Source organism: Crotalus tigris, unplaced genomic scaffold (assembly GCF_016545835.1).
Source record: "Crotalus tigris isolate CLP2741 ecotype Arizona unplaced genomic scaffold, ASM1654583v1 scf7180000020347.5012614909:4044961, whole genome shotgun sequence".
Classification (NCBI taxonomy): Eukaryota; Metazoa; Chordata; class Lepidosauria; order Squamata; family Viperidae; genus Crotalus; species Crotalus tigris.
In genome coordinates, this window is record NW_024097978.1 from 3552857 (window position 1) to 3574239 (window position 21383).

The 21383-nt window shown below is 45.3% G+C and overlaps 1 protein-coding gene across 1 annotated transcript in view; it reads right to left on the bottom strand.

Moving 5' to 3' along the window:
* Positions 1–21383, bottom strand: part of LOC120318665 (tumor necrosis factor receptor superfamily member 1A-like) — a 55034-nt gene that overhangs the window by 2382 nt on the left and 31269 nt on the right. Inside the window, exons 6-9 of the mRNA XM_039366595.1 lie at positions 20675–20745; positions 20405–20518; positions 10016–10053; positions 4800–4944 (exon numbers count right to left, since the gene is read on the bottom strand). Of these exons, the coding sequence (XP_039222529.1) occupies positions 4800–4944; positions 10016–10053; positions 20405–20518; positions 20675–20745 (368 nt within the window). The remainder of the gene's footprint in view (positions 1–4799; positions 4945–10015; positions 10054–20404; positions 20519–20674; positions 20746–21383) is intronic.

The following is a 21383-nucleotide window of genomic DNA, read 5'->3' on the forward strand; positions in this document are numbered from 1 at the left end:
CCAGGCCGGCTGGGAGCCAATGTACAATTTTGTGGTGGCCATCTATGCTGAAATGCATTCAGTCTTAGCTCCACAAGGCCGTCTGGAAACACAAGGAATCAGCCCCTGCCGCATCGGCCCCATCCCCTGGGTGCATGCTTGGGAGGTATTCCTTGGGAGGTATTCCTTTGTGAGGAATGAAGAAATGCACCATTGCCTGTAAGTGGCCAGCAAATGGCCCTCACCTACTTCACATATCCAGCTTGATGGGCTCTGGGGGAGGGGTTTCGGCAGGCAGCAGGGCGCTCTCCTCACAGCGCCGAGAGGCTGAGCCGGGTGGCGCAAATCCCAAAAGAAACGCAAGGCCGCCCAGCTCCCAGCCTGCCCAATTTCAGCAGGCAGCGGGGTGCTCTCCTCACAGCGCCAAGAGCTGATCCGGGTGGCGCGAATCTGATGAGAAGTGCAATGCTGCCTAGCCCCAGCCTGCCCAGTTTCAGCAGGTAGCAAGGTGCAAAGCTGATGAGTTTCGCACCGCCTGGCTCAACCTCTCGGTGCTGTGAGGAAAGCGCCCCACTGCCTGCAGAACTGGGCAGGCTGGGGGCTGGGTGGCGTCACGCTTCTTTTCAGGTTCATGCTGCCTGACTCAGCCTCTTGGCGCTGAGAGTGCCTCACTGCCTGCCGAAACTGGGCAGGCTGGGGGCTGGGCGGCATTGCGCAAGTAACGTTGACTCTCACACTGCTCATAGCAACCCCTCCCCCAGAGCCCACCAAGCCAGATATGTGAAGTAGGTGAGGGCCATGTGCTGGCCACTTCCAGGCGATGGTGCATTTCTTCATTCCTCACAAAGGGTGACACCTCCCCAGCTGCATTTCTTGCCTGTTTTTCTCCCTCCCTCCTCTCAAATATTTTCCCACCACTCTGTACTTAGGAAGGAAGGAAGGAAAGAAGGAAACGAGAGGGAGGGTCTGAGGGAAATCCTGCCTTAGTCCTGCCCTGCTGCCCTTTCACCATCCCCTTGCCCCCTCCTCCTGGCGTATCTGGTGGTCTCCCATCCTATTGCTAAGGAAGCTTTGGATACAAAGCCGGGTCTCTTCCCATGGAGAGTGAATGGGCCTCCCTCTGACTTTGCCCTCATACCCATCATGAGCAACCTGGTTAAGGAGAGCAAGCACAGCAGCAGCAGCCTTGAGGAGGAGGTAAGTGCAGCTGGGCGCCCCCTTGGGGAAGTGGGGCTGGGCTTGGTGTCACGGGTGCTCGAGGGCCAGGCTGGGCGTTTGACCTCTGCTGTCCAGGGCTCCCGGCAGCCCGCACCACCATCAAGCGCCCCCCCCCCCGCATGGCCTGAGAGGAACAGTGAGGCTCCTCCAGTGAACTATGCCTTGGCACTTGCCCTGGTCCCACCCCCTTCTGCCATAGACCCTCAGATCTGTCCCACTCCTGCCCAGGTACCCTTGATGCGAATGATGTAGAGCTGGCCACGCCCACCCAGTAGACCACACCCACTCCATTCATGCCCACCCAGTAGGCTGCACCCACCCTGGCCACACCTACCCAGCCCCCCCCCAGGGCAACCACAATGCTGATGCGGCCCTCAATGAAATTGAGTTTGACACCCCTCTTTTATCAGAACCAAGTAAAAAAGAAATGGGACTTGGGAGTGTTTGAAACAAAAATGGTTAATGTAAATTTAAGAAGAGTACTATAGTATTGGCCTCATTTTGAGAAGCAGCAGCTATTATTTTGATCATTTTAGTAAAAGAATGATGGATTATCTGTTAACTGTCCTGGATGCTTTAATGGCTTTAAACTTTCTCTACTGCCTCTCTGGATTTGCAGAAGTGTATGTCACACTGCCTAGATCAGGTCAGCGTAGTACTTTAAAACCTTCCTATATTGGCTAATACGATAGTTCTTCACAGTACAATACACCCTGTTCACATCCTAGCTAGGATTTCATCTAGATAACACAAAAACAGTAAGATAACCATAATTAAAAAAGCACAAGAAAGAATGTTCTTCCTGCGTCAACTCAGAAAGCTCAGACTGTCCAAGGATCTGCTGATGCAGTTCTACAGAAGAATTATTGAGTTTGTCATTTGTACCTCAACAACTGTTTGGTTTGGCACAGCAATCAAACAGGACAGACACAGATTTTAACGAGTAGTTAGGACTGCATAAAAAAATAAAACAGCCTGCCTTCTGTTAAGGATCTGTATACTGCATGAACCAGAAAGAGGGCCCTAACATCCTGGCCATACTATTTCAACTTCTCCCCCCCAGGATGCTGCTATAGAACATTGCATGCCAAAACAACCAGACACAAAGATAGTTTCTCCCCCCCCCAATGCTATCACTCTGCTGAACACTAAATTCCCACAGCACTATCTCATTTCTTATATTTTCTCATCTTCTCAACTTTCCTATCTTCTATTGTTTTCTTATGATTTATCAATTGTTTTTGTAACTTATGATTAATGATTGCAACCATGATATATGATCTATGACCTATTATTTGCTGTTTACATATACACTGTGAACTTATACACTGGAGACAAATTCCTTGTGTGTCCAATTACATTTGGCCCTAAGAAAAGAAAAGAAAATAAAAGAAAAGAAAAGAAAAGAAAAGAAAAGAGAATTGAACTCAACTCAACTCAACTCAACTCAACTCAACTCAGCTCTATTCTATTCTATTCTATTCTATTCTATTCTATTCTATTCTATTCTATTCTATTCTATTCTATTCATGTCCTAGTCCTAGTGTATAAAAAGCTTCCCATGTACTTAAATTTCAGCACTTACAGATATTTATTTGAACGTTCACTATGTTGATTAGTTATTTATCACAACAGTCCTCAAAGTTTTCAGCTTGGTGGCCGGTGGTGGGGGAGGGGATGCTTGCACGGCCTGATTCCGAATGGGACACAACCTGGTAGTGGACCACGGCCCAGAGGTTAGGGACACCTCATTTATCAGTTTTGTATCCGCAAATATTTCCATAATGATTAAACACCATAAAATATGTAAAATGCCTATTGTGAGCAATGTCTTTTCTTTTGAATCAAAACTTGGGATCCTCCGTAAACCTGAGGCACTGTAGTCCGGAATCCCAGGAGGGAGGGGCTGCCTACAAGTCTGCAAAGAAGCAGCATAGCTTTGATGTCTTAGAGGCAGGAAGAGGGCAAAGGCAATCCTTTCCTAGCAGTTCACAGAATATACCTTTAGTTATGTGGATAATAGTTGCTTTTGTCTGGAAAGATTCTATCTGTAGGCAAACAACAATAAAGAAACTAAATAGAGGTTCTTGGGCCTCACACTTCCTATATTTAAGATTCTTTATACTTTTTAATATTTGAGTAAGACTTTTTTCCCCTCTGCTTTTTGGTCTTGATTGGCAGCCATATTCCACATATTCTATACGTCATCTTGGTAGATATACCGAGTTGTGAATGTTCAAAGTTATGCGATAAGTCCCCCTACTGTTTACGAAAAAGTCCCAAAATTACGAATGTTGCCGCACTACAGCAGTTGTTCACCCTTACAAATGACTGCAGAGACACTGCAATATTCACCTTGGCCACTCCCTCAACCTCCCCCCCCCCCGTCCTAGGTCTTCTATGCACTAGGCCTGTGAATACTCACTTTGTGAACAATCTAGAGAGTTTTCGCTTCTTGACTGTTTTGCTGCTTCAGGACTTCTGTGCGTTTGCAGAGAATGGAGACCTAAAGTACTGCAAGATCATGCAAGATCTGATGGTATTTTAGGCCTGTGTTCTCTGCAGAGGCCTGGACTAGATTCTCTGGCAAAAGTCTTTGCAAATGGAGGTAAGGACTGAAACATCGAAGTCTTCCCTTCTTCTCCGCCCAGAGTGGACCTCCAGAGACCTGCTGCGGACCTCCCACGCCCAGATCGGAGGTCAGGTGTGGTGGTAGCAGGTTTCCAGAGGTCCATTCTGGGCGGGGGATGCCTCCTGCGGGCCTCCTATGCCCAGAATGGAGCCTTGAGTCTCCAGAGGTCCATTCTGGGCAGGGGAAGCCTCTTGTGGGCCTCTGATGCCCAGGATGGAGGCCAAAAGCTTCTGGGGGCCATGATCTCGTGCTCAGGCACCCATCTACTTTTGCAGAGAATGGATGCCTGACTTCCCACGAGATCAGGGCGTGCAGAAGCTTCCAGGCTCTGCACGAAAAGTGTTTGCATGCCAACAAGAGGTTTGAAGCAACGTGATTTCATTGCCCCAAACCTCCCTTTGGAGTGCAAACCCTTTTTCACATCAAGCCTGGAAGCCTTTGGAGAAGACTCATCGAGGCTGCCTGCCACTCCAGAAATGGCCGGCAGCTCAGTGAGTCAGAGAAGCTGAGCAGGGCATGCTCATCCTGCTCTCCCTCCACTCTCACAGGAGCAAAGAAACAGGCTGGAGAGGAGACATATCTTCACAAGGTAAGTGACATGGGCGCGGCAGGATGGAGGGGTAGCAATTGAAGGGACCCCAGGGGAGGGAGAATGAGGTATTCCAGTGGGTTGTGGGGAACCTTTGGTGGTCTGAAGTAGGTGACCTGTTCCATCTCTAGGCCCCGCATGGCCTTCCCCACCCTGAGATACCTCATGTTCACTTAACTAGCTGCACATTCATGAATGTTTGGGTGAAAGCAGGGAGTGATCTCGTTTGAGGTACGAGATTCACTCCCACGAATTCTCGAGTTATGAATGGAATGGGCAGGCTCCATTCTATTTGTAACTCGAGAACTACCTGTACTGCACAAATATTTTTAATAGTGCCTACCACCCACTCCGGTATGTCTTAAAGGAAGTTGCACTTACTGTCAGAAATTCGGGTCTCTCTTGCAGATTTTATGCAGTCTGGCAGTTCTTGCCCTTGGCTGTTCCCTAATGGCAGCACTTGCATGGTACCCAAGATAGTTTCTTCTTTTATGTCCAAAAGAGAGTTTTTTGCTTTATCTGCAGTCTAAGTAACAAGAAGGACACACATACCCTGTTAGGAGGAATAACTGACATCATGTAGACCTACCCTGTTACTGCTTGTGGAAGGCTGGATTATAGAAATGGTGAACATGCCTGGAATTCCATAACAATGTACCCTGATGGAGTGGTGTAAGGAAAGAGCAAGGTAGAACAAAAGAGCATTTATTTTGCCTCACTTCTTTCCTGGCCGTTTCTAGAAAGGAATGGACCCAGTTCTATGATTTTATGCAATCCATTAATCACGAGGCAGCTGGAAAGCAAAATGATGAGGTATAGGACATTCAGGAGCAGATTGAGCTGACTGAGCTAGCTTTCTAGCCTGGAGTCTTAATCCCTAGACTAGACCAAACTGGCAAATTTTATTTTATTTATTTTACATTTATATGTCTTTTATGTATTTATATTATTCAAGGTTTAGTGATTAAAATAATGTCACTTAAATGTATTTTACATATATTCGCTACTTTTCTTCTCTTCAGTTTTCTCTGTATCTCATCTTCCTCCATTGTAGGACACATCTCAAAAACCTCCACCTCAGCTTTCATGAGTGCAGTCATAAATTAAAGAATAAGGAACTGTGGTGGTACAGTGATTAGAATGCAGTATTGCAGGCTGACTCTGCTCACTGCCAGGAGTTTGATCCTGACCAGTTTAAGATTGACTCAGCCTCCATCTTTCTGAGGTCGGTAAAATGAGGACCCAGATTATTGGGGAAAATATGCTGACTCTGGAAACCACTTAGAGATAGTGGAGCGGTATGGAGCACTATGGAGCGGTATATAAATCTAAGTGCCATTGCTATTATTAACAGAAGTCTAGCATAAGACTTTAGCTGGAGTGTTGCAGGATGCTACAGCAGCACAAATGGTTGTTTTCTCAACTTTACATTTAAAATGTGATATCAAAATGATCCAGGAAACCTGGTACACTAATGAGATAGTGGCAGATGGTTTCAGTTCAAGTATACTAGAAGCTGAGGAGGAAAGGGGAAGACTGAAAGGAGATTTTGGGATATTGGTTTCCACCACTTTGAATATAAGTCCTGTTTGATAATCTACATTTCAATAATACACAGTGACAGTTGCTGTCTACTTTCACTATAATATCTTGTTAGTGATTAACTCTCCAATTACAGTAGATGATTTTTATAACTCGGGAATCTATGAAAGGACTTGGATCTATTTTCCAGGATGCTGGCAACATTAAAAAACTGAAATAAGATTTATGACTTTCTGTATGCCAAATTTCAGTGCTGTTCTCCTAAATCTGAAATGGATGCACTCCCTCTGGTAAGATAGTCAAACGATATGAAATCAGTAAAAGGGTTTCTCTTTGACTCAAATCTAACTTCTTTGATAATAATTTTCATGGTACATGGAAGAAGGCATTAATGCTGAGGTGATCATGCTAGGACAGTGGTTCTCAACCTGTGGGTCGCGACCCCATTTGGGGTCAAACAACCATTTCATGGGGGTCGCCAAACAAGGCTGTCTGCCATTTTTTCCCCCCTTTTCTTTGGCCACGCCCCTGGCACCCGGTGATGTATAAGTGGTTGGCGGTCACCACAACATGGGGAACTGTATTATGGGGTCGCGGCATTAGAAAGGTTGAGAACCACTGTGCTAGGACTTTATAATACTTGGCCAGCCTATATTCTTAGGGATATAAAAAGGCTTGCACTGTGCTGCAGAACTATATTTTGAATACTGAACAAGGTAGGTTGAGTATCTATTGTGCCCTGAGAAATGGAAGCATATAGTATCACCAGCAACATACCTCTAGCATACAGAAGACCCAACATAGAGAGGGTTTTATACTGTTATTTTGGAATGCTTTCACTGTTGCTATTGCAGAGGATAGTATAAAAAATGCCTCTATGAAACATCTCTACTGCTGTAAAGCTGGGCAGTGTGGATTTCTGAGCACATTTTCAATGCCTGCTATACAGAGAATGCATAATATTTTTATATTGCTAATGCTCTAAGACTGAGAGAATGCTAATCAGGCATACTGAAAAATGCTTATACTCTCTTAATAACATGCAAAATGCCCCTGTTTTGTATTACAATTTATAAATCTAAGCTGGAACTAATTAAGTATTTTAAAAAAGCAATGTTTATAATCTGTAAGATAATATTACATAGTTCTTAATATTCCTTATATTAGAGCTAAACTGATGCTACATTTCTGATTAGTTTTACACGTATAACTTATTAATTTTAATTTTAGATTGTGTCTTGCAAACTGTATTTTACTGCTTACAGTAGGACTTTTCAACCGGTGGTACGTGTAGGATGGGCTAAAAAAATGTTAAAAAATGTAAAATAAAGTGTAAAAGTGGATGAGGTGAAGTAGCAGCAGCACCACAAAGGCTTGTGGCAAAGTCAGCTGGAACTGCAGGTTGCCTAGGTCCTACTGAGAGCCCAGGATCAAAGCGCACAGCTCCAGCTGATTGGCAGCGGCCTTGGGGGTAGCAGGCAGCCTCAAGCAGTCTTCAGTGGAGATTCCGCTGGAGCTGTGCGACGCATTGCCTGGGTCCCCCCCCCCGTCCCCACCCAGATGCCCTCACCTACCCCAAGTGTTTTTTTTTACTCATCTGCTTTCAGCAGCATTTCCTTTCTCCTGTCCTTCTCAGCCTTCATGTTTTTATGAGAAAAAAAAAAGTTCCAGGAGGCTTTCTAACTTCTCATGAGAAGTTAGAAAGTCTCATGGAACTTTTTTTCTTTTTTACCCACAAACACATGGCGAAGGCGGAGAAGCAAAAGGAGAAAGGTAGTGCAGCTGAAATCAGGTGAGTAAAAAAAATGCTTGGGGGAGGCAAGGGCATCTGGGCAGGGGCGGGGGCACCAACTTTACCCTGCATGGTGGCAAGAGGGTTAATGGTGGGCGCGGGGGCCCCAGGAGGAGCTGCGCAAAGCAGGCAGAGGGGAGGCTGGGCAGATTGTGGGCGCCAGTAAGCGAGCAAGATGGGCAGGGGCACGAATCGGCGTGTGCTCAGAAATGCCAATCTCATGCTCCTGCTCATCTCACTTGCTTGCAGAAAGCTGTAAAGTTTACAGCACCGCCTTTTGGGAGGGGGGTGAATAAGAATGGGCAAGCTGAGCAGGGCGGGTTTGGCAGCTGCGCGTCATTGCTCCGACCACCATTAGTGGGCATGAGGCGGCCCTCCCTGGCAAGGCCCTGCCCGCTCTTCCCACCACTCTCCTGGCTGCCCTCCGGTCGCTGGGCTCGGCTCTCGTCTAGAGAGCAAGGCCCGTTTTCGCCTGCAGGTCAGTGCAGTGGTGGGGCTGAAGCCCGAAAAGCGCTCCTTTGCACCCAGAGAGGGGCTGGAGTTGCTGCAGCTGCATTTTGGCTCGGCGCTGAGTAGCCTTCCGGGATCCAGCCTGGTGCTGAGGCTCTGCCGTGCCCATAAAAGAAATGCCTGGGGCTGCGCGTGGCTCCAGGCTGCGGCTGCAGCAAAGAATGAGCTGCTTCCCTGCTCGCTGCTTTTCTCCGGCTGTGGCCGTGTGCAATGCACCAGAGGAAGTCCGGCAGCCGCGGCTCTTTCTCCGCCTCATGCGCTCCTCCGCTGCCTGTGCTCCCCCTGCAGAAGAACAGCGGTTGTGCTGGACTCCCGGCTGCACCAAGCGCAAGCCAAGGAGAAGCAGCAGGCAGGAACCGCAGCAGCCGCCGTCACATAGCCGTCTGGCTTAGCAACAGCGGCGGCAGCGGCAGCCAAACTCCAATTGCCTCCTCTTGGCTCTTTTATGCCCTCTCCGCTCCCGTAGTGCTGGACAATGGGAGGGAGTGAGGGAAGGAAGGGACAAAGAGAGGAGGAAGGAAAGGAAGGGAGGGAGGGAGGGACAATGGGAGGGAGGGAGGAAGGGAAGAAGGAAAGGACAAAGAGGGAGGGAAGGAAGAAAGGGAGGAAAGAAGGAAGGGACAATGGGAGGGAGAGAGGGAGGAAAGGAAGGTGCCCATGCCTGTCCCACCCCCCTCCACCAGAGACTCACAGATCCCCCCCACATCCCCGCCCGCACCCCCCACAACCTGAGTGATGAGCTAGCCACATCCCCCTGGCCATTGACTTCACTTGTCAAAAAGTTGCAAAAGGTGATCACATGACCCTGGAACACTGTGACCGTCATAAGTATGAATCAGTTGCCAAGCATCCAAATGTAAATCACATGACCCTGAGGATGCTGCAACAGCATTAAGTGTGAAAAATGGTCGTAATTTGCTTTTTTCAGTCCCGTTGTAACTTTGAAATCACTAAGAAATTGTTGTAAGTCAAGGACTAACTGTACTTTATAATTTATAATTATAATTATAAAAAAATATATAATTTTTTTCCTTTTTTTGGGAGAGGTCAAGTTTTTGATATCTTGCTGGGCAACTGGTGGTACTTGGATATTGTCTTATCCTAAAATTGGTATAATGGGTGAAAAGGTTGAAATGCCCTGGCTTACAGAGCTTAATATTAATATTACAATTTTGTTCACAGAACTTAAAAGTAATGTTTTTTATTACAGTTCATTATGAATTTAGTTATATTATATTTCAACTTGAAATTGCTGTAATCCTTATACGTGTGTAGTTTTAGATCAGTGTATTATGGTCTACATTTGAAATAAAGATGCTATACTACACTGTATCACCTAATCCAGTGGCTGTTTTCTGACACTGTTTTTGTCCATCATTGAAGGAAGCTTAGAAGCTGCCTCCTCTCATTTCTCCCTCAATCCTTTCTCCCTTATCTCACCTTGGAATGCTTCAGTATGTAATTCATTTGGGGCAGGGAGAAGGATAGCATATTTATAGATAAGTATTATTTGACCCAATGGTAGTGTTAAAAGAAAAATACATACCATATGAATGTTCATTAAAAATGAATCATTGGTGGGAAAAAAGAATCAATGGCAAGTGATTTAAGAATCAGAAACCTAGAATCTATTCATAAATTTATCATGATCTAAAGACACCTAATCCATCTTACTCTGCAACAATAGCAATAGGAATATTGAGTTAATCCTGATCCTGTGTGGAGACATACCTGTGGGCAATGTTAGACTTACCTTGGATGCAAGTTGCTTTTTTAACTGTTCACCTGAAGCTGAAAAAATAAAACAAAAGACACATAAATGTATATTTTTCCAGGTTGATGCTAAACTAATAAACAGCTGAAATTGTACTAAAAGAAAACATTTCTCAATGGATACAGATGATTGGATATTAGTAGTTACTATAAATATAGTATACCTAACAGACAAGTTCATAGAATAGATAACAAAATTGCAACAGTATGGATGGAACATGGCAAATCAGACTGGCTGAGCTATGACATGTTGGTCTGGGACTATGCTATGTAAATCCAGGTAAAGGCATGGTTTCTTTAAGGAGCACAGACAGGAAACGTGAGCATCCTCATTCTGAATCTGAAGCACCTTTCCAATTTCAGTTGTGAGTAAAGGCTCATCCCTACTTTCAATAAATAGATATTTTAATATGAAAATTATTTAATCTATAAGATATGGATTTTGACTTCCAGTTCCGGAACGCAGCGACGCCGGTTGTGCCTGGAGACTCGTCTCCGCACCGTCCGGAGTTTCCTTCACCAGTAGACCTCCTAGGGGGTCGAAAGTCGCCCTGGAGGGGCGACCACCGAGGAGGAGGCTTGCTGGTAGATAGGAGAGGGCGGCAACTTCCCCCGTGTCTCCAGCTATCTCCTTAGGGCCGACGGAGTAAAGATCGGCCTGCAAGATGGCCAACACCCTGCTGCACCAGCCGAAAGTCACACTGACATCTAAGCATAACAGACCCACCGCGGATGATCCGGGTGAGACCCCTTTTGTTCCTCTCTTCACCCTATGTTGTTTTTGCCTGTAAAAGCTTCGTTGGAATTACTTCCCCGTCTGAAAAAAGCAGCTTTTGTATGTGTGGGAACAAAGGCGTTTTATAAAAGGACAGATTAAAACTTTTTTAAAGACTATACATCTTTATTCATGTTGAGGTACAGAAAAAAATGTTTGTTTTTTTTTAGGAGCGGTATTTTATTGGTGGAGTATTTCTTTTTCCATCCTTCCTTTAAAAAATAGAAAAAATGGAAAAAAATGGCGTTTGAAGAAGTCTTTTTAGCTTACTGAGGACATCTACTGGTCAAAAGTTAATATTGGAATTGTTGACTATTTGGAGATGAGATGGTTTTGGCCTTCAAACTATTTATCAAGAGAAAAGATCATTTGAGCCAGCTGTGTGATCTGTGGGGGTGGATAATGTTCAATTGTAGCCTTCACTAAAAAAGAAAATAAAAGAAAAAGAAAAAAGGATTTTTCTTCAACTATTGCTAAAATGGAGAAGCCTCAATCACATTTAAATGTAGACTTAGACTGGAAAAGATCTATGAGGCTAAAGAAGAAACATGTACAACAATAAAAGAGTTTACTACAGAATTAAGAGCCAGAACTCCTATTTTAAACCTTAAAACTGACTCTCAGATTATACTTGACTACTCTACAAAACAGATTATACAAGAAGAGGACTTAACTGATAATAAAGAGCATTTTACCTTGCCCTATAAGCAAGACCAGGAAAAGCAAAGACTGAGTTTTGAACTTCTCAAGCAACGAGGCTTTATGGACAAGAGAAACAGAGGGCCAATGCAGAGACCAAGATGGTTTACATCGAATCAAGCAACAAAAAGAGATTCATCATCTGGAAGGGAAGCTTTGCTATGGAAACCTGCCTGGCATAAGAGGAAACCTAGAATAAGATTGAAAAATGAAATTTAAAATTTCATATATTGGATTAAAGGCAACCTAGAACTATGGACTGATGTAAGGATTAAGATTATGAGTTTGAAGTAAAGAGATGTTTTAGATCTGGATTAAATTAATAATTAATTGAATGTTAGTTAAATAAGATGACTTGTTTGTTTTATAACATGGATGTTTAGCTATGACAACTAAATGGATGAAATTTGAATTCTGCTCAATGGATTGATATGATTTAAGATCTGATACTATTCTGTCAGTTTAAAGAGATTGTTTAACTGATGGATTAGACATGTATAGAATAGATAGATAGATATATACATTTAGATATGTCTAGGATAGATCAATATTTTTGTTTAAAAATGAGATATTTTTATATAATGGATTAAAAGTAATCTACAATATTAAGAATGTTTTTTTAGAACGTTAGGTTCATTTGTATGAAAATTATTATGTAATAGAATGAAGAAAAGGGGCGTTGTCTTACCTGAATGCCTTTTCTCAGTACGGAGATGGAGAATCCATCAATGGGTTTTCTCTGCCTGCTCTTGAGACCAAGTAGCCAAACTAGACATGCCTCCTCTTGCTAGGAGATCCAGTCTTAACGAGGGCGAAAGTGGCTGAAGGTGGACGAGGTGTTGGCTCTCAATCCCCTATAATCGGCCTAACTGACCTAAAAGGTGGGTGTGGATTCTCCATCTCTGTACTGAGAAAAGGCGTTCAGATAAGACAACACCCCTTCTCCAGTACAGGAGATGGAGAATCCACCAATGGGACATACCAAAGCCTCACTGTCCCGATGGGTGGGAAACAGATAAGGCCAGATCTACGTCCCCGGAGACCACCTGCTGAAGGACCCTCCGACCACAGGAGGCGTCCGCAGAAGCAAAGTGGTCAATCCTGTAGTGGTGAACAGTGGGGAGGGCGAGGACCACGTTGCAGCCCTGCAAATCTCCTCGTTGGACACCTGAGTGGCCCATGCCGCAGAGGCTGCAGCACTGCGAGTGGAATGGGCAGTAAGATGACTTGGAGCCGGCAGGGAAGAGGACTGGTACGCCTCCGCGATGCAAGTCCTGATCCACCTGCCAATAGTGCCAGTGGAAACCTTCTGTCCCAGAGAAGCCAGACAGAAGGAGATAAAGAGGGCCTCAGATTTACGAAAAGGCCCTATGCGCTTCATGTAATGCCACAGCGCCCTGCGGACATCTAGTGTGTGCCACTGCCACTCCAAGTCATGGGAAGAATTGGGACAAAAATTTGGCAAAATGACTTCCTGTGCCCTATGGAATAGTGAGTTGACCTTGGGCACGAAAGCGGGTCCAGCCGAAGGACCACCCAATCACTGTGAAAGATACAAAGGTCATTCCTGACCGAGAAAGCTGCCAGCTCAGAGATACGTCTGGTTGACGTGATGGCGATTAAGAACGCAACCTTGAGAGACATGTTCCACAACGGAATATTAGCTATGGGCTCAAAGGGTGGTTTTGTTAGAGCGCAAAGCACGCAAGGCAATTCCCAAGAGGGGTATCTGTGTACCACGGGAGGTCTGGTGTTGCACGCCCCCTTGATGAAGGTGCGAATCCTAGGATGATGAGCTAAGGGAACTGAATCCGTACAAGTGAGTAATGTTGATAGGGCCGCCACCTGTCTGTGAATAGTCACAGGGGCCAGGCCTCTGTCCAGACTGTCCAGAACAGTGGTTCTCAACCTGTGGGTCGGGACTCCATTTGGGGTCGAATGACCATTTCACGGGGGTCACCAAACCATGCTGTCCGCCATTTTTTTCCCTTTTCCCTAGCTGTCTTACTCCCTCTTATTGGTGGCCACACCCACTTGGGGGTCACCACAACATGGGGAACTGTATTATGGGGTCACGGCATTAGAAAGGTTGAGAATCACTGGTCCAGAAGATAATCAACGATCTGAGGGATGGTTAATTTGTATATATCCAGTTGTCGCCTTCTACACCAATGGCAAAAATTCTTCCAAGTAGAATCATAAATACGATTGGTCGCTGGGCGAGAGGCCTGAATTATGGTAATTGTACGGGGGGGGGGAAATAATTCTTGCGTCATGATGCTGCGCTCAAGCGTCAGACGGTCAACTGTAACCATTGAGGGTCCAGCTGTTGGAGGGTCCCCTGGTGTAGGCCCACGCGATGTGGAGGAATCTTTCACGGGGGAGTCCGGGAAAGGTTCACCAAGTCGGCAAATCACAGCCTCTGTGGCCAGTACGGAGCCACGAGGATCACTTCCGCCTGCTCCTGGAGTAGTTTGCGGATGGTCGCTGGTATGAGTGGGAGGGGAGGGAAGGCGTAGAGCAGACCTTGTGGCCACCGAGTCCGCAAGACATCCGTCCCCTCCGCCCCAGAAGGAAATAGCGGGAGTAGTACCTGGGGAGTTGGGCATTGGTTGATGACGCAAACAGATCGAGAATCGGATGGTCGAATCAGTGGGAGATCTTGGAGAACAGATCCGGATGCAACCCCCACTCCGAGGGGTCCACCGTAGAGCAACTCAAAAAGTCTGCCTGCTGGTTCTCGACCCCCGAGATGTGTTCGGCCTGAGGGAGGCCAGATTGGACTCTGCCCAGGAACCCAGGAGTTGTGCCTCGGACATAAGTGACTTGGACCTGGTGCCCCCCTGACGATTGACGTGTGCCTTGGATGCCATGTTGTCCATGAGGATCAGAACGTGACGTCCCCTGATCCAGTGTCTGAACTGGCGAAGAGCCAAGTGGATGACCCTGAGCTCCAGCCAATTGATGTTGTGTTTCAAATCTGCGCAGGACTAGTGGCCCTGCGCAAACTGAACTGTAAATGGGCTCCCCAACCAAACAGACTGGCCTCTGTCGTGATGGTGATGCGGTCCGGTTCCTTGAAGGGTGATCCCTTGGTCACCGCTTATGAGAACCACCAGTGCAGGGACCTGAGGATGTGAACCTGGATCCTGACCTGACGGTTGGATGCGCTGGCATTCACCCACTGAAATGGTAGGAGGAACCATTGGAGGTCCCGCAAGTGGAGTCTGGCCCAGGGACCTATGGCTATGCAGGAAACCATCTTTCCCAGGAGCTGGGAAAGCAAGACCAGTGGAACGGTATGGTCCCTGTATACCTGACAAGCCAGATCCCTGATGCTGACCAATCTCTCCTGGGAGAGATAGACCATGCAGTTTGTGGTGTCTATGACGGCTCCCAGGTGCAGAAGCCTGGATGAGGGAACCGTCTGACTTTTTTGAAAATTGACAGAGAAGCCATGTTGTTGGAGGACCTGAATGGTGTGTTCCAAGTCTGCCTGAGCTGCCTGGAAGGAGGACGCTTGAATCAGGATGTCGTCCAGGTAACACTGGACGCGTATTGGTACCTTCCTCAAATGTGCGGCTATTACGGCCAGGACCTTGGTGAACACCCTGGGAGCCGAGGAAAGGCCGAAAGGAAGGTTATTGAAAATGACTACCCCTGTAACAGAACCTGAGGAACTGCCAGTGAGCTGGGTGGAGAGGGATGAGGAGGTACGCTTCCGTGAGAACTATTGACGCCAGGAAATCTCCCTGTCTGATGCCCCCCAGGATGGACTGGAGTGATTGCATCTTGAAATTTTTGTAAGTGATGTAATAGTTTAGACCTTTGAGATCCAGAATCACTCTCCAACCCCCTGAGGCCTTGGGAACCACAAAGAGGATGGAATAGAATCCCCCTCCTCTGTGGTCCAGCGGTACAGGTTCTATGGCCTGAATCTCTAGAAGATGTTGGATGACTTCTTGCATGAGTCCCTGTTTGAGTGGATCCCAGGAAACGGGACAGGCAATGAATCGGTCCGGGGGCTTAGCTAGAAACTCCAGGGACAGACCAAACTGGATGGTTTGTAAGACCCAGGTGTCCGTGGAAGTGAGTTCCCACTGATGGAAGAAGTGGGCCAGCCTTCCCCCGATGGCAAGTGCAGTGTAAGAGTTACTTGGACCTCTTGTAGGGGCGTCTTCCTCTCGAAATGGCCGCTTAGACTGGCTCTGCTGCCTGGACTGAAAGCCTGGTCTGTCATAAGGACGGTCATACTGTCTGTCCTGTCTGGGAGTGTATGAGCAGGAGGGCTGAGTAACTGTTGGACCTGCTGCCGGCCTAAAGGACTGCCTACAAAAATAGGGAGCGGGACGTTTATCGGACCGTTTGTTCAAGTGAGCCATGACCTTCCGCTTGTCCTTGTTTTCCACAAGGTATGGAGCCAGGGCCTCTCCAAATAAATTATTACCCAGATAGGGAGCAGTCGCTAGATGCCATTTTGATTTGGCGTCAGCCTGCCAGTGTTTCAGCCATAGCATCCTTCTGGTTGTGATGTTGGATGCTAGAGACCTAGAGGCAAAGTTGGCCGACTGAAGCGTTGCATCCGCAGCATACTCAGTGGCCGACACCATTTTGCTTAGGTCCTGGTGGGTCCGAATGTGCTCAGCAGAGACTCTGGGCTGAAGCTGACAAAGCCATAACAGGGTAGTCCGGACAAAAAAGGATGCACAAGTGGTCGTTTTAATTGCCCATGCTGCTAATTGATGGGTCTTCCGGAAAGTTTGGTCCCATTTTCTGTCATCTGCTTTGAGTGCCTCCAATATGTCCCCAGCGACTGCAGTCTGGGATACCAGAGGGATCCATGCTTCGTCTACCTTGGGGACCTCCAGTGTATCAGTGAGGTCTGTGGAGGTGCTAAATATCTTTTTGTCAGTCCCGCTTACGGAAGGGAAGGAGGAAGGGAGGCCCATTGTTTCTTGATTCCTTTAAGAAAAATACATGAAACGTGATGTTGGGCTGCCACCATTTCAAAAAATATCGGATTTGGGCTGGAATCTGATGTTGCTTGCAGCTGAGGGAACTGATCGGACCCTATGTTTGCTGTTGATGTGGCCTTGCGGAGTAGGGTGAGAAACAGGGCTGGATTGAACAGGCCTCCTGAAGGGAAGGGCTCAGGAGGAAGTTCCTCCTTCTCTGACAGATTAAAGTCCGGCTGCTCCTCACTTTGCGGGGAAGAATAGCCACTCATGGAGGAGTGTGCAGGAGAAATGGGCTCCTGAAGTATAGGGAGCCCCGTAGGAGGAACATAAGGTGGCATGGCTGATGTGGAAGCCCCCTGACCAAGTGGATGGAAGTTCTGCTAGAGCTCGGTTCACGACCTTGGATAGCAAGGCCTCAAGGTGGCCGTCGGAGAAAATGTCTCCGATGTCCGGTCCCCTGAGTCCTGCAGCCGTAGGAGTGAAGGTGACCTCTGGGGCTGAACCTGAAGCTGTTGTTGTGTGTTGAACCAATGCGGAAGGAGAGCTGAGTGTGACAGGCATCCCTGTGAGGGACCACACACCTGGAGCCGAAATTGAAGGGCCTAAGGGAAGGTCAAATTCAGGGACCGCCATTTGATCCGTCTCTAATCTGGCCTGCCTCTGCACACTGGAGAACTCCTTCTCCAGAGCCTGGTGCCTACGGCTGGCTTGCTTTTCCACCAACTTGGAAGGCTTCTTGAGAGTGGTCTTAGCCTTAGATTTGGGCTTGCCTGCCGCCTCTTGATTAGAGGATTTGTGGCAGCTGTAACTGGAGGATGGGGAGGCAGTGCTCATGGGTTGAGGCATCGTTTAGTCCTCCATCCTGGTTGAGCAGTCTCAGGGAAACTGAGACGAAGCTCTGGCAGGCAAGCAGTTGGCGGAAGCAAAATTGGAACAAGTAACAAGACTGCTCCCCTGACCACCTGATCAGAAAAGAATCTATCTGGGCTTTGGTCACGGCAATTGAGTCAGATGCCGAAGGCACGGTTGGGGACCCACTCTGGGCTCCACCCGGAGGCCTTAGGTGGCCAGTCAAGGTGCACCAGAAAAGGCAAAAACTCCCAATGAAGGGTGCAGAGGGCCTGAGACAAGGCCTGGCAAGAAAGGATCAGGTTCAAAATGGGGGCTGGTCAAATTGCAATAATTGATTTGTGGTGGTTTGAGGCTCTAGCCTCTAAGAATTTGGTCCAATCTGCCAACAAAACCCTCACTATGGTAACGTGATGAGGCCTGCAGGCAGTCACTGTGGCAGGGCTCCAATGTGGCCTAATTAAATGACCGTGTGGCGTGTTCCAAACTGGCAGCTGCGGTGGGTCTGTGAAAAAATGCTGTTAAATTAATGGGCTGCAGTGGAGCCGAAGGACCTTGATCCCCAAAACACACAAGGCCTATCCCAAGAATCAGGAAAAGGCTCCAAACGAGTGCAAAAAAAGGAAAGAGCTCCTTTACTTCGTTCCCTGGGTGGCGCCCCCAAAATGGTGGCCGCAACCTGCTCTTTGTTGGGAACGGCACCGGAGGCTTCGGAGAGAAGATTACTGGTGCTGGGGCCGGACGCTATGGCCGTGCTAAGCACTGTGCCGAAAGCAAATTCAATAAGGCAGCCTCCGAACGGCAGGCAAGAAAAACGTCTAGTTTGCCTTCGTTGCCTCCGACAGCAACCAAAATGGCATCCGCGGATGTTCCCAGCTGCCGGAGGTGATCTGGAGACCCCAAATTCAAAAAAAAAATCTCAAGCCTGCAGCACGAGATTCTGCCTGGTTGTGAGAAGAAACGGGGGGAGAAGGAAGGATATCCAAGGCAAGCCTGCCAGAAGTATTTCCCCAGAGCCCTGGGGAAAATAAGAAAGGAAGCTGCAGGAGCCTCCCCCCACCTCCCATTCCCCAAATCAGTAATTTTAAGGTAGCACTGATCCCAGTGCTAAGGGAAAAATTTGAGGGAGGATTCCAAATTAGGATTTACAAATTAAGGGAGGATTCCAATTAGGATTTAGTCAATTTAGAGGAAAAAAGGAGAATTCACCAATGGATTTCTAACCTGCTATCTGTTGAGAGCCAAACCTGATACGTCTTCAAGAGTTGAGACCAAGTTAAGACTGGGTCTCCTAGCAAGAGGGGGTGTGTCAAGTTTGGCTACTTGGTCTGAAGAGTAGGCAGAGAAAACCCATTGGTGGATTCTCCATCTCCGGTACTGGAGAATTGAAGAGATGTTTTAGATTTGAATTGAATTATTAATTAATTGAAACTTAATAAGATGTGATTCTTTGATGATATGGATGTTATCAATTATGATAATTAACTGGATGAGATTTGAATTCTGTTTAATGGATTGAAATGATTTAAGGTCTGATATTATCTTGTTAGCTTAGAGAGATTGATTAATAGATGGATTAGATAGGTATAGGATAGATTAATATTTTACTTTAAACAGGGGAGATTAGTGGAAGAAGAAATAAATAAGATTTTGATAAAATTAAGAAAGTAGAACATATTTGGAAGGGATATCTGAATTGAAAATGTCTTTATTTAAAGTTAATTTGATTACGGTATTGTAAATTTATAAAGCTTAAAAACAGGTTCAGGTTGAATAAATGTAAGCTAGAATTGGATATTTTAAATACACTATGCTATTTGAGGGAAAAAGAGAGGGAATATTTGATGTATTGATTGTACTATGTATATATGTTTTGTTTTAGGATGTCTGATTACCTCAGCACCACAGTGTGTCCTGAATACTTTGTTTTAAGAAATTAAAAAACCAATAAAATTTGTTTAAAAAAAATAAAATATGGATTTTAATAGAGATAAAATACAGTATTATGTTTATTTTACTGGTGGAAGAATTCATCAAAGGTTGAACTCACAAAACATGCTACATTAAAACCATGGCTTACTGTCCATAAATTCAAAGATGATGCTAAGTCATAGACCAAATACAAGATGGGTTAGCATACTGGTACACAAACCTCTTCCAGGGCCATATGTCACTTTCCTCCTTGCTGCCTGGACTAGAAACAGTTAATCCAAGGGACAGCCTTTGGGTAATAATATTTATTAGTACTGTACTTCCAAAGGAAAATCCTTCTATGTAAGTAATTTAGGGGAACATATATTTTGTCCATTTTCTCTCACATTTTCTTAACAGAGGGCTGGATGTGTCCTTTATGAAAGATGGACAGTACTCATCTGCTCACTCTTCTGATACCTGTCACTCCTATCAACTCTCACCACAATGCACTTTACACATTCTTTCTCTAAATCACCTAACATATAAATTTTGAAATATTAATAACATACTGAAAAGTAAAAAATTTGGTCTGCATACCTGCTCTCCAACTGAGAGGTGACAATCAGAATTCTGCCAAACACCTTCTTAAGCATCTTAGCATATACAGTAGATCTCACTGCAATTTGTGTATGCTCTGTTACTTTTCCCAATTTCCATGATTATTTTTAACATGTAAGCCACTTCAGAATTCAGAATTATGAAAGTAATACAGATTATTACTTTCATAAACAACCATAACAATCTATATGATAACAACCCATACTTCTTGACATAGCCATTTCATTCATGATTAAACCTTCACTTCCTTGCATATATTCATCAATACCACAAGAATCTAGCCAGGTGGCTATATTTTTATTTACCTCTCTGGAGTCTGAATACCCTGTTAAAGTTTAATAGAAACATGTATCTGGTGACACTACACACTGCAATTTCTCCTTCAAAAACCTGAGTCTTTGCAATCTTAAATTAATGGGACAAATGTGAAAGTAAAAAGCTATATTGATAACCTTTAATTGTGTCCAATTCTGATTCATTGCTTTAGATCTGTAATTCATTTAATAAAATCAGTCACTTTCTTTTATTTTATTAACAGGCAATTAATGATACTTACTACAGGAAGAGAAGAACCGTCTTTCTGGAAAATATTTCTTGCAAGTTCTGAATGTTAATGCAACAAAACCAATTGCGAACATGATAGTCAAGAAACTGAGGACAGATACGAGTTCTAAATGAAAAAAAAACATATTGGATGTTGTTGGTTTGAAAAGATATGAAAATAAATGTTAATTAAAAAAGAATATTACAGCAAAGATGAAAATGTGATACAAAGGAAATAGTGGTGATCAAGTTAAAATATTAGATAATTTATTTCAAATCTCACCTGTGGAATTTGATGGCCTTTTAGTTTCCATTCCTGTTTCACACTGCTCCTGGCAATCTTCCTTATTGCAGCTAGAAGATGAAATCAGAAATCAGAAATTTCTGTACATACAGATAACATTCAACAGCATTTCTTATTTTACTATCCTTTGATTCTATACCCAGAATTAGAATACAAGGGGAATTAAATTACTCAAATTAAACTATTCAACTGGCCCTTAAAATGTCAAAAGAGAGTAGAAATGTACATAATCTTGGCAACATATGTTTCTGAAAACAAGAACAAAAAAGAATTAATCCTTCCCCAGGCCTGCTAGATTTGGGTTTGAGTCTCATTAAAGAAATGTCAGATGAAAAAAGATTAAAATAAGAGCAAGGAGTTGTTTGCGTATGGAATTGTAAGTGAGCGTTCAGAAGAGCTAAGAATTCTAGTCAGGATTGCTAGTCCCAATCAGCAAAGGTTGTTCTCCAAAATTAGGCACCCATATTTTCTTCATTATGTGTAGCTAGACCCAGAATAAAACCCACTAGTTGCAAGTGATTATGCTGCAGGAATGTAACTCCTCTTTTAATAGCAAAGATGGGCCTGTGTATGGCAATCGGCAACAGCAGAGTCAAGGCTTCAGACTCCCCTGTGACCTTCTCACATTTGTTTACATCAGTGGTTCTCAACCTATGGGTCAGGACCCCATTTGGGGTCGAACGACCAT